This window comes from Chiloscyllium plagiosum, chromosome 42, assembly GCF_004010195.1.
Source record: "Chiloscyllium plagiosum isolate BGI_BamShark_2017 chromosome 42, ASM401019v2, whole genome shotgun sequence".
In the NCBI taxonomy this organism is placed as follows: Eukaryota; Metazoa; Chordata; class Chondrichthyes; order Orectolobiformes; family Hemiscylliidae; genus Chiloscyllium; species Chiloscyllium plagiosum.
The window spans coordinates 19064738-19078484 of record NC_057751.1 but is presented as its reverse complement, the minus strand read 5'-3'; the positions used below and the strand labels follow the sequence as shown (position 1 = coordinate 19078484).

At 45.9% G+C, this 13747-nt stretch overlaps 1 protein-coding gene across 1 annotated transcript in view; it reads left to right on the top strand.

Annotated features, from left to right (window-relative positions):
* The first annotated feature begins 3286 nt into the window (after positions 1 to 3286).
* nabp2 (nucleic acid binding protein 2) overlaps positions 3287 to 13747 on the top strand; it is a 17953-nt gene continuing 7492 nt past the window's right edge. The window contains exons 1-3 of the mRNA XM_043681722.1: positions 3287 to 3627; positions 4140 to 4278; positions 9795 to 9866. Coding sequence (XP_043537657.1) covers positions 3549 to 3627; positions 4140 to 4278; positions 9795 to 9866 — 290 coding nt within the window. The 5' untranslated portion in view covers positions 3287 to 3548. The remainder of the gene's footprint in view (positions 3628 to 4139; positions 4279 to 9794; positions 9867 to 13747) is intronic.

The window sequence follows — 13747 nt, the reverse complement described above, 5'->3', positions numbered from 1 at the left end:
AAAATATAGGGACATAATAACTGCAGGTAACTTGATTAATGAAAAAGTCAAAGGTAGTCAGGGACAGGCAGGAAAGTGGAGCTGAGTCCACAATCAGATCAGCCATGATTTTATTAAATGCTGGAGAAGGCAAGAGGTGCTGAATGGTCTGCTCCTGCTCCTAACTAAGCAAAACATGCAAGTAATCTCCATAATGCTCTAGGTATCATAGTTCTGTCATATCATATGTCTGCAAGAACTCACATCCCTTGTCCCTCTAGATGCCCCTCTTTCACAATCTTGCTCATGTCCAGTTCAGAGGAACCATGTGACACCAAATGCCATGTTCAGATCTTACATCACTAATGGATTCCATTTGATGCTATATCGTCATCAGTTGTCCTTCAGTTCAAGGGTGATGTCTAATCAGGGTCATGAGTTTCTGCCAGTTGTCTTCATGTGACGATAAAGGCCAATTCTCAAACCGCATATCACTGAGCATGTGGGAAAGGATCTGGAGCGCAGTTTCCTTTCTTTCCTTCTCTGCTGCCACTCTGCCTTGTCATTACGGCGCTCGGACTCAAATTGTGACACAGCTTGATGGGCAAATTGCTGCTATTTTGAACAATTGTTAAGCTCCTCCCCAGTTATTAATATCAATGCTACCACACATTGAGGAGCATTTCAGATGGTCTTTGAAACGCTTTCTTTCCTCCCCGGATAACTTTGCCCCCTATATTTGTAATGTCCTTCAATCCTGTGAGATCTTTGTGCTTCTCCAATTGTTGCAGCCCCCCATACGTCCAGATTTCCATTGCTCCATCATGGGTGGCTATGCATTCACTGCCAGGTCCCTGAGGTCTGGAACTTCCTCCGTAAACATCTCCATCACTCTCTGTCCTCTTTGCTTTCTTCTTTTAAGATGCTCCTCAAAAATTAACCTCTTTGACCAAGCTTTTGTTCATCTTACCAAATATTTCATTATGTGGTTCAGTGTCAGATTAGTCTGACTACTCTTGAGTTTCTTGGGGATATTTTATTGCATCAAAAGCTATACATAAAGACCAGTCATTCTTCACATAATTATAATTTCATTCATTTTATTTGAGCTATTTTTAAATTGGTATGGACCATGTGCACAATGTAGTTCTTTCACAGTGCCATTGTCAATGATCCCTCTCTGCCACCTTCCAAACCCATGACCTCTACCATCAAGAACAGTGCTTCCCAAATAATTTTCCACTGAGACTCTATTTCAAGTAGTGAAAATTTCCATGACATCTCTGAGAGAGTGGGATAGGAAGAGCCGGGTAGGAGACAGAAGATCTGAAGAAGTTCTGAACAGTGACTGGACTCAAAACACTCTGTTTCTCTCTCCTTGCTACGAGACCTGCTGAGTTTCTTCAGTAAATTTCTGGGCATTTTTTTTGTTTTAGACACAAGACCTGTTGCCTTTGCTGAGAAAGTGAGGTCTGCAGATGCTGGAGATCAGAGATGGAAATGTGTTGCTGGAAAAGCGCAGCAGGTCAGGCAGCATCTAGGGAACAGGAGAATCGACGTTTCGGGCATTAGCCCTTCTTCAGGAATTCCTGAAGAAGGGCTAATGCCCGAAACGTCGATTCTCCTGTTCCCTAGATGCTGCCTGACCTGCTGTGCTTTTCCAGCAACACATTTCCATCTCTGTTGCCTTTGCTTCCTTGGATTCCTGACCCCAACTCTGACTGAGGCTGGGGGGGGGGGGGGAGGAGGCAGGAGGCAGCAGATGTAGGGGGAACACCACCGTGTCAGTCTCTTACCCCCCCACAACCACATTGAGGGCAGTGTGTGGTCGTGCCCAGAGACCGGTGTACATGAAGGATATGACAGGCAGTGCCCTTCTCACCACATGCCAAGCAGTGTCTTGGTGCTTATTGGAAAGTTCTGGTGAGGAGGCATTCTGCCAAATGACTTTGGAAGTCTGCTCAGGAAACCACGTGACAGGATCCACCCTTTTCTTTTTCCACAGGGTCTCAAGGATGCTGCGTGTTGTCCACTGACTGATGGATATGTGGTAAAAACAATAACTGCAGATGCTGGAAACCAGATTCTGGATCAGTGGTGCTGGAAGAGCACAGCAATTCAGGTCCACCATGTTTCTCTTTGCAAACTTTTCCACAAGGGACAGGTGATACATAATGATCCAACTACTTGGCGTGTTCCGCAGTGCTGAGGCCAGACCCATCCTTCACAACACCAGGGACAGGTAGAACCTCAGTATGTAATGACACTTGATGTTTGCATACCGAGGGTCTACGCACAGCTGGATGAAGCCACATACAAAGGTGATCATTAGGAAGAGGGTACCTCCTTCCTCCCCTTATCCAGAGTTTTGTACATGGTGTCTCTGTGGACATGGTCCATCTTTGACCACCAGATGAAGTGCAAGATGGCTCAGGTGACTGCTAAGGCTACAGGTTTGGGGAATGAGCCAGACCTGTACCAGGTACAGTAACACAGACAGTAAGGCCGTCTCACCTAATGTCCAGGTTTTTACCCACAATGGAGAGGGAGCAGTACCTCACCTTGGAGATGCTTTCCTCCCAAGTATTTGCACACCACCTGGCCCTTCCAAACCACAAACCCAGCACCTTCAGGTAATCTGTCCTGACAAGGAAGGAGATAAAAGGTTCAGTCGGTCCAGTTCGTAACGAACATGGCCTTGCTCTTGTCTCCCGAGGCCAGTTCGAAATGGTCACAGATGCTCATGAGTCTGTGGACTGGCAGCAGATCTGAGCAGAAAATGGCAACATCGTCCATGTACATGGAGTCTTTGATCTGCAGGACTCCATTCTCAGTCAGACTCAAATCCTTCTGGACGGGGTCAAGATTAGTGTGGTACTGGAAAAGCACAGCATCCGAGGAGCAGGAAAACCGACGTTTTGGGCAAAAGCCCTTTATCAGGAATGAATTCCTTCCAGATGGACTCAGCAAACACAAACAAGGCAAGAGATAATGGGTAGCCCTGCCTGACTCCAGATCTAATTAGGAAAGCTTTCCGATTCCTAACCTTTGATTGAGACTGCCCTAACGTAACAGAGCAACAAATGCCAGCGACGCCAGTATCCCGTGAATGAATTGTTCAAAAACTTGTCCCTTTAATGCGGGCCTTTCCGGAATCACTCCTGGACACGAAGGCCCTAAGCAGGTGTCCCGCCTATTGGACACCTGCTTAGGGCCTATTGGAACCCAGTTGAGTTGTGGGCGGTACAGGCGACGAGCGGTTGTTGATTGGCCAAGGCTGCTGCCTGTCAGCACTGGTTTCCGGGGCGACGGGAAAGAGCGGGCTGGCCGATCGTGCTCTCGCGAACGTTGGGGAGGGAGCTCGAGCAACATTACTGAGGCGTCCGTCAGTTTGTGAAGTGTTCCCGAGGAGGCGTCACTGCATTGATTTTGCAGGAAGGAAGATTTGCTCCTGGCCCAGTAAAACGCACTCCAGTGAGCTGAATGTGTTCGTCTGGGCTTGATCCTTCCAACTTGCTGCCTGAAATTTGTAGCTCCCAAAGAATTCAGGTCCTGTTGTGGGAGAGAACATGTCAAACGACACTTACGTCAAGGATATCAAAGCTGGTTTGAAAAACCTGAACCTCCTGTTCATTGTCCTGGAAATAGGTAAGTTCTGCGAATGAGATATTACGTTTCCTTCCCTTTCGTCAAAAGGTATCGCAGTCAAATCCAATCCTGCTTCTCCTAAATGGACTTTACAGTAGAGTGATGGTAGGGTTGCTAAGATTAACAAACTTGGCGCATGCCACCAGTTGAGACTGGGAATTTTATGTCCCTTGTTGCTTTGAGAAAGCATTTAAGGTCAACTACACAGTTTTGCACTGAAATTATGTGTGCATATAACTTAGTAAAGGTAGTAGATTCCCTTCTTTTCATTGTGTTGGTGAATCACTTTGGGCTTTTACACTAATTTGCCTGTGGGTGAGCCAAAATTTGTTTTTGTCCAAATACCTGTTATTTTCATTTTGAGCAGGGATGGAAGTCTCCTGCTTCCACTCTTCGTAAGAATGATGCAAAAACAATGCATGGAGTTTTGGAGGCAGAAGACATTCCCAGCATTTTGTTTTGGTGCTTGTGAAAATGTTAAATCATCTGTCACTGTATTTCTTGTTCTGTAGGACGAGTGACCAAAACAAAAGACGGGCATGAAGTCAGGACGTGTAAGGTGGCAGATAAAACCGGCAGCATCAATATATCGGTGTGGGATGATGTGGGAAGTCTGATTCAGGCTGGAGATATCATCCGATTAACCAGAGGGTACCTCACTTTGTTTTACAAATGCCTGATAAATGTGCGGCAAACAATTTTTAAAACTAATTAACAGGACATGGGGGTCACTAGCTGGTCACATGCAGCATTTATTGCCCATTCATCATTGCCCTTGAGAAGGTGGTGGTGAGCTGCTTTCTTGAACCACTGCCACCCTGGCATGTAGGCAGAGCCATACAATGCTGTTAAGGAGGAAATTCCAGCATTTTGACCCAGTGACTCTGAAGAAATGGCAATGTGTTTCCAAGTCAGAGTGATCTGTGTCTTGGAGGGGAACTTACAGGTGATGGTGTTCCCATGTCCCTGCTGCCCTTGTCCTTCTAGATGATAGAGATAGCAGGTTTGGAAGATGCTACTACCCTTTTTGAATGTGAACTCTTGTTAAGTACTGCAAGTTTTACCCCCTTTTCCTTGACTAAGAGACCCCTTTCTCGCTCACTTGCATCCAGTTTTTATCTGTTGTCTGCATCTGGGGGATAGATGCAAGGCTGCATTTACTGCAGATTCCTGGTTGTTCTGAGATAGTGGTGAGCATTGTTGTGATGGTGTTATGACTATTATTTGCACTGAGTCCAGACTATTGCCTAGAATGCCTGCAACAGCTCAATAGGCAGTGTATTCCTATCCTCAACCAACATCCAGGATTCATCGGTTACAGGGATCCCCAATCAACGTCACTACATCCTCTCTAATCCAGGCATTCTGAAGTTAGGTGTAGTACCCTCTACATCACCTAAGATGAATAAGGACAGATCGAAGAATTTTTTGATCCATGTGGATTTCTGCCGTGCTTGGGGTCAAGCCTTCAAGGAAGCTATGAGCATCATAGAGTCATACAGCATAGAAAGGGGTCCATCGTGTCCATGCCGGTCGTCAGGCACCTATCTATTCCAGACCCATGTTCCAGCACTTGGCCTGTAGCCTTGTATGGTATGGTATGGTATTTCATGATCATCTAAATACTTGAATGCTCTGATAATTCCACTCTTTCAAGCAGAGTTCCAGATACCCACCATCATCTAGGTTAAAACAAATTCCTTTATAAAATGTTTTGCTCCTTACCTTTAAACAGTGCCCTCTGCTTATTGACCCTTCTACTTAAGGGGAAGAGGTTCTTCCTATCTACGTCCCTCATAATTTTGTACAGCTCAAGAAACCCAATACCGTCAGCTTTCTCAGCTTATAAGAAATAAGATCAAGAGTAGGCTTTTCGGCTCCTCGAGCGTCCTTCACATTCAATAGGATTGTGTCTAGCCTGACATTCCTCACATCCACTTACCTGCCCTAGTCCTCGATTCCCCAACTGATACAATTCCATCTATCTCAGTCTTCAATGTACACAAGGATTGCGATCTTTGTGAAGATTTGTAGCTCAGGTTGTGGTTCAGATTGTAAGTTTGCTCGCTGAGCTGGAAGATTTGTTCTCAGACATTTGATCACTGTGCTAGGTAACATCGTCAGTGAGTCAGGCAGCATCCAAGGAGCAGGAGAATTGACGTTTTGGGCATGAGCCCTTCTTCAGCAACACATTTTCAGCTCTGATCTCCAGCATCTGCAGTCCTCACTTTCTCCTTTTAACATCATCAGTGTGCCTCTGTTGAAGCACTGGTGTATTGTCCGCTTTCTATTTGTGTGTCTTGGTCTCTTGGTAGGTGATCTCACTTCCTGTTCTTTCTCTGAGAGGTTGGTAAATGGGGTCCAAATCCGTGTTTATTGACGGAGTTCCAGTTTGAATGCCAGGCCTCTAGGAATTCCCGTGTGTATCTTTGTTTAGCCTGTTCCAGGATGGGTGGATTGTCCCAGTTGAACTGGTGTCCCTCGTCATTTGCGTGTCAGGTTCCTAGTGATAGTTGGTCATGTCTTTTGGTGGCTAGTTGGTGCTCGTGTATCCTGGTGGCTAGTTTCCTGCCTGTCTGTCCAATGTAGTGTTGCAGTCCATGCAGGGTATTTTGTAAATGACATTTGTTCTGCTGGTTTTTGGTAGGGGGTCCTTTTAGATTCATCAAGAGTTGTTTCGGTGTGTTGGTAGGTTTGTGAGCTACCATGACGATAAGGGGCCGGAGTAGTCTGGTCGTACCCTGAAAGAAAACGGACTTACTGAAGAAATCCAGCAAGCCATCAGACAGACAGTAGCGCCAACACTAAGCAGAAAGAAAGAAGGAACACCCTCAACACAAAGGAAAGCTTTGGAAGTACTTAGAAAAGACAGTACTGACAGACAAAAGGTGCATGACCATCATCCTGAACAGAGCACAATACATTGAAAAAACAAACCCACTGCTCACAGATACCAACACCTACCAACAGGTTGCGATGGACCTGACTCCACTGCTAGAAAGCTGTATTACAGCAGAACTGAAGAAACTCCACAAGACAGGTGAAATTAACAAAACAGTCCTCTAAAGAATGAAACCTGAAGGATCCAACACACCTTTCTACAGATTACCAAAGGTACACAAACCAGGGGCCCCCCTCCGAGCCATAGTCTCACTTCCCGGCACACCATCATGCAGACTCGCAAAGGAACTTCAACGCAAACTGAAATACCCAGTAGAAGACTCGAGCCACTCCATCCACTCCACCCAGGAATTCCTGAACATCATGAAAGACACCAAGGTAGAGGACAACAAGGTCATGGTTTCCTTTGACGTGACAGCCCTATTCACATCAATAAACATCATTTTGGTCAAAGAAACACTGATCTCAGTACTAGACAAACCAAGGGCACACACACCAGACAGCACCAACTCCATTAGCAAGGACAGCATCCTCAAGCTAGTAGACCTGTGCCCCTCAACACACTTCACGTTCAATGACAAGACCTATGAACAAATCAATGGCACACCCATGGGATCACCAATATCAGGACTCTTGGCAGAAGCAGTTATGTAGTGGTTGGAACAAGCAGCCCTCCTCACGATCCAGCTCAAGCTTTGGGTCCGCTATGTGCATGACACCATTTGTCATCACGAAACACAACAAATTAGAAGAAACACAAACACATAAACAACATCCTTACTGGTATGAAGTTCACCAATGAGGAAGAGAACAACAGACTCCCCTTCCTAGATGTCACAGTAGAACGAAAAGCCAATGGAGAGCTGCCTACCAATGTCTGTAGGAAAGCAACACACACAGACCAGATACTCAACTATAGCAGCAATCCTCCCAACAACCTCTAACAAAGCTGCATCAGGACATTATTTAGATAAGCCACAACATACTTCAGCACCCAGGAAGTACGAGATGCTGAAGAAAAACACCTATACAACATATTCAATAACAACGGGTACCTGATAAGCGCAGTCCGCCGATTCTTGCACAACAAACCTAAACAAGAAGACACAACATTCCCAGGGACTCTAGCCAACCTGCCATACTTTAAAGACATCTCAGAGATGACAATCAGATGACTCTGGCCCCTTGGCATCACAAACCTACCAACACACAAACAACTCCTGATGAATCTAAAGGGCCCCCTACCAATAGCCAGCAGAACGGACGTCATGTTCAAAATACCCTGCATGGACTGCAACAAACATTACATCGGACAGACAGGCAGGAAACTAGCCACCAGGATACACTTGCACCAACTAGCCACCAAAAGACATGACCAACTATCACTAGGAACCTGACACACAAACAACGAGGGACACCAGTTCAACTGGGACAATACATCCATCCTGGGACAGGCTAAACAAAGACACGCATGGGAATTCCTAGAGGCCTGACATTCAAAGCAGAACTCTGTCAACAAACACATGGATTTGGACCCCATTTACCAACCTCCTAGAAAAAGAACTGGAAATGATCTCACCTGCCACAACAGACCAAGACACACAAATAGAAAGCAGGACAGTACACCAGCGCTTCAACAGAGGCACACCGATGATGTTACCTAGCACGGTGATGAAGCGTCTGAGAACAAGCTTATCAGCTCAGCGAGCAAACTTACAACCTGATACACAAGGATTCTTCTCTCACAACTGTGACAAGGAGTGCCAATGAAATGATATCTTTGCTTTAAATAAGAGCATCAAAGCTGATCACTGTATTCCAGATGTTGTCTCAGCAGCACTTTGTAGAGTTGCAGTAAGCCATCTGTATTCTTATATTCCAACCGCCTTGAAATAAGGGCGAATATTCCATTAGTCTTACTGATTATCTGCTGCACCCTGTGTGCTAGCTTTCTGTGTTACATGCACAAGTATCCCACGACCCTTTATGTTGCAGCTATCTGCATTTTTTTTCTCCATTCTCTGCTGTAGGGATATCAGCCCCATCCTGGTGCATCTCCAATGTACTCTCTCTAGTGCAGTCATCTCCTTTCTACAGTGTGGCACACAGTAAGGATTGAATATTTTGAGTCAAGAACAATTTATTTGTTTTGTCTAGTGTGTGATGGAACAACTCTGAACTCCTCCTTTCTCCATGATTCTGGTGTCAAATATAAAGCTATTCAGCCCATCGAATTGATGCTGGATCTCAGTAAGACGATCTATTCCGTCTCCGTCCTGTCCCACTACCTCTACCTCCTTTCACAACTTTTACGCCATTGTTCCTGCAAATTTATTTTTTCCATTTTGATTCATCCATTGCCTCCACTTCCACCCACTCTTGGGCAGTAACTTTCTGGTCATTGCTACTCGCTATGTAAATAATTTCTTCGTCATGGACCCCTTACAACAAATAAAAACTAAATCTCTTGCCTGAATTCTTAAATCTGTGCCCCTCAGTCCTTCTATCATCAGACAATGAGAACAGCTTTTCTTTTTTAAGTCTATCTCATTTTAACCTGTCGCAATCCTGAAAACTACGTGTCCTTGACCACCTTCACCCTGAGGAGAACAATCCCAGCTTCCCCAACCCTCCATGTTACTAAAATCCCCTCTGGGAATATCTGTGAACAGTGGTTGCTCTATGAAATGGCACATGAATTGACTGGTGTGCAGAATGAGAACATTTGTCTGTTGGTACTAGTTCTCTTACTCCTTAAAGTGGAAGTGTCTTTGCTTGATGACCTTTGCCACTGCAGAGCAAAAGTGACTATGTACTTTAGAAGTTTTTGATATTTGAGTGTTTAACCTTAGTTGATCAGTGTCACTTCCCCCTCCTCTGTTGTTACATCAAGTTGTTTCTTGAGTGCTCCCAGGGGTTTTTTTTTGCTTGTGCAATAATACTTGAATATTCCACGATATTGTTCACTCTGTCTGAAGTAGGATTCCTTCCTTTAAAGCAAAGTTATTAAGAAGAGTCACTGGGCTTGAAACGTTAGCTCTGCTTTCTATCCTCAGATGTCCCAGACTTGCTGAGTTTCTCCAATAATTTTTGTTTTTGTTTCAGATTTCCACTATTGCTTTATTCCCTCCTTTCAGTCTCACCTCAAAGGTGAAAGAACAGTGCCTCCGTTGTAGTTTAGCTGTGATCTCCCCTCCCCTGTGCTGTCAGCACAAGTCATTCAGAGCCCTCTGGTGGTGAAAGAAAATCTTATTGCGTTTTTGCAGGTATGCCTCAATTTGGAAAGGATGTCTGACGCTCTACACGGGGAGAGGCGGAGACCTTCAGAAAGTCGGAGAGTAAGTTCTGTGCCTTGATGCTGTGCGTGTGAAGAGCTGTTGTAAGCTGGGGTTGCTGCCTTGCTCTGCCTCCAATCTAACGGTTTGGGCGGGCTTTCAGAAGTTTCAGTAGTTCAGATACCTGTTGGCACTTCATTTGTGGTGTAATTGTGAGTGTTCAGAAGTGGGAGGGAGCCAGGAAAGAGTGGGTGGGGATGGGGAGTGAGCCCATGTAAAACAAGGGGGTGAGGAGAGAGACGGTTAAGAACGTTTAAGGATAGAGAGTGAGTTGACTGACAGGTAAGGACAGAGGTGGGGACTGGCAGTGGAGGAGGAGTGAGAGTCTGGAGTATAGTTCTGGAAAAGCACAGCAGGTCAGGCAGCATCCGAGGAGCATGAGAATCGATGTTTTTGTATTGAATTCAGATTCCACCATCTGCTGTGGAAGGTTTTGGACCCGGGTCCCCAGAACATTGAGTCATAGTGCTGTCCAGCATGGAAACAGGTCAAGTCGTTCATGTTGACCAAATATCCTAAATTAATCTAGTCCCATTTGCCAGCACTTGGCCCATATTCCTCTAAACATTTCCTATTTATATATCCATCTAGATGCCTTTTAAATGCTGTAATTGTACCAGCTGCCACCTCCTCCTCCTTTGGCAACTCATTCCAAGCACGCATCACCTCTGCATGAAAGAGTTACCCCTTAGGTCCCTTTAATTCTTTCTCCTCTTGTCCTCTAGTTTTGGACTCTCCCCACCCTTGGGAAAAGACTTTGGCTATTCACCCTATATATGCCCCTCATGATTTTATAAACCTCTTTAAAGTCACCCATGAGCCTCTGATGGTCCAGGGAAAACAGCCCCAGCCTATTCAGTCTCTCCCTATAGCTCAAACCCTCTAACCCTGGCAACATCCTCGTAAAATCTTTTCTGAACCCTTTCAAGTTTCATAACATCCTTCTTATAGCAGGGAGACTAGAATTGACACAATATTCCAAAAGTGGCCTGTATAGCCGCAACATGACCTCCCAACTCCTGTACTCAATATTCTGACCAATGAAGGCAAGCATACCAAACGCCTCTTTCACTATCCTATCTACCTGGGACTCCACTTGCAAGGAACTGTGAACCTGCACTCCAAGGTCTCTTTGTTCGGCAACACTCCTCAGAACCTTATCATTAAGTGTATAAATTCTACCTCAATTTGCCTTTCCAAATTGCAGCACCTCACATTTATCAAAATTAAACTCCATCTGCCATTCCTTGACCCATTGGCCCATTTGATCAAGGTCCCATTGTACTCTGAGGTAACCTCCTTCGCTGTCCACTACACCTCCAATTTTCCAAGTCTCTGGATTAATAGTCAAGTGATGATACCAGGAGGCCGTTGCCTCCCCCATCCCTCTTGCTGCCATGCTAAGGTTTCAAACCATATCCCCAGGCCATTAGCCTGGCTCCCTGGATTACCAGACCCGAATACATTACTGTCTTCCTCCTGCCTGTGATCGTACAGCCACTTTAACAGAAACCTTCAGCACTGTAAGGGAGTTTTTGTTCATGTAAAGTAAAATGGTGTCACATACACATGAACAGCTTTCTCAAAACTTCGCACGAGATCAGAGTTTGCCATGGAGGGTGACCCATAGGGGTCTACAGCATTGAAACAAGCCCATCTTGCCCATGCTGCCCAGTTTTCACAATTAATCTAGTTCCATTTGCCTGCATTTGGTCCACATCCCTCCATCCCTACTCTATCCACATACCTGTCTAAATGTCTCTTAAATGACGAAATTGTACTCGCTCGCGCCACTATTTCTGTCAGCCTGTTCTGGACACTCGCTACTCTATGAAAAAATTGCCTCTCTAGACCCTTCTGTATCTTTCCCCTCTCACCTTTAAAACTCCCCTGCCCTGGGGAAAAGCTGCAGCTATCTACCTTGTCTATGCCTCTTCTCATTTTATTGACCTGTATGAGGTCACCCCTCCAGTATCTTAATGCTCCAGTGGAAAAAGTCCCAGCCTCTCCCTGTAACTCCAACTCGTCAGAGTACTGGTTTCCAAAGAGTCACTGCTTCTTCAGAAATTACCCACCAAGGGGTGGTGATGGTGGGTGACTGGCCTGTAGTAATGTGTAAAGCATTGGTTAGGCTACTGGTGTTGTTGGAGAGTCCAGATTAGAGGAGGGAAGGGATTGCACTGGAGAAGGTGCAAAGGAGATGTTTGCCTGGGCTGGAGAGTTTCAGATGGAGAGATGGGATAGAATGGGGTTGTTTTCCTTGGAGCAGAGGAGACTGAGAGGGGACATGCTGAAGATGTATAAACAGCTCATTAAAACTCTCATCCCCTTCCAAAGGTAAATCGCCATAGTCCCAGAGGAATCTCAAGGCTGCTGTCTCCTTAAAGAGAGAGAGAGAGAGAGAGAGACACGATCGGTGGTGGGTTTAACCTGAGGGTCACCATGCCTCAGGCAAGGGGGTGAGATTGTGAAGGCGAGACCTCGATGGTAACCTCCGATGCGGCAGGAATTGACATGCTGTTGATGTTGCTCTGTAAACCAACCATCCGACCAACTGAGCTAGCCCTGAACCCCCCTCCCCACTGGCCAAACCAACTTTCTAAATTCGCCCTTGCACGCAAGCAAGACACCTGTCCCACTAGAATGCGGAAGCAATGCTGCAAGGTCGGAAAAGCCATCTCTCAGGTGGAAAGCAAAATGCTTGCAACGGCTGCAGTCTAGGGCAGGCGCAAGAATATCCCCTTGTCCTCTTTTGAAGGCCTCCCTGGTGTTCAGGCCACAGTTTATACCTCGACAGGCTGTTATCACACCGCTGTGTGTGTGGGAGCTTGCGGTGCGCAAATTGGCTGCTGCATTCCCCTGCTTTATAACAGTTGCTGCATTGCACTTGGTGACTATGAAGTGCATTGGAAACCTCCTGAGCTTGTGTGAGATGCTATAAAAGCACAGGTTTTGTCTTTTCTTTGGTCCTGGTTGCATGCGTGTGTGTGTTCTTCAGTGTTAACAAGTGAATGAACTGGTAGGCAAGGTGGTACATGGTGAAACACTCCCCACCCTCTACCAGAGCAATTGAGTGAATGTTGTAATTCAGTTGAGCATCCATCTTTGCATCAACCTTCCAGCTTAAAGTTTCCTGACACATGCTGTGCCAGACGTTGGCTCTCTTTCGTGCTGTCTGCTTCTTAGCTCCAGCGTCTACGTTGGACTGAAAAATGTCAGGCGGTCCACGTCCACTTCAGCAGAGAGAATCTTGTCTTTTAAAAGAAAGACACACTATCTAAATGGTGAGAGGGAGCAGAGCTCGGAGATGCAGTGGGATCTGGGTATCCGAGTGCACGCTCGCAGGTCAGTGCAGCCACAGCAAGCAGTCAGGCCAACTAATAAGATGTGACGGTTTATTGTGAGTGGCATTGAATGCAAGAGTAAGGAGGTTATGCTTCAGTAATGCAGGTGCGTTGGTGAGACCACGTCTGGAGCACTGTGTGTAGGAAGAACTAGCCGTTTGGATATAGAACTGGCTCAAAGGTAGAAGACAGAGGGTGGTGGTGGTGGAGGGTTGTTTTTCCAGACTGGAGGCCTGTGACCAGTGGTGTGCCACAAGGATCGGTGCTGGGTCCGCGACCTTTTGTCATTTTACATAAATGATTTGGATGCGAGCATGAGAGGTACAGTAAGTAAGTTTGCGGATAACACCACAATTGGAGGGTGTAGTGGACAGCGAAGAGGGGCTACCTCAGATTACAACGGGATTTTGACCAGCTGGGCTGAGAAGTGGCAGATGGAGTTTAATTTAGATAAATGTGAGGTGCTGCAGTTTGGGAAAGCAAATCTTAGCAGGACTTATACACTTAATGGTAAGGTCCTAGGGAGTTTTGCTGAACAAA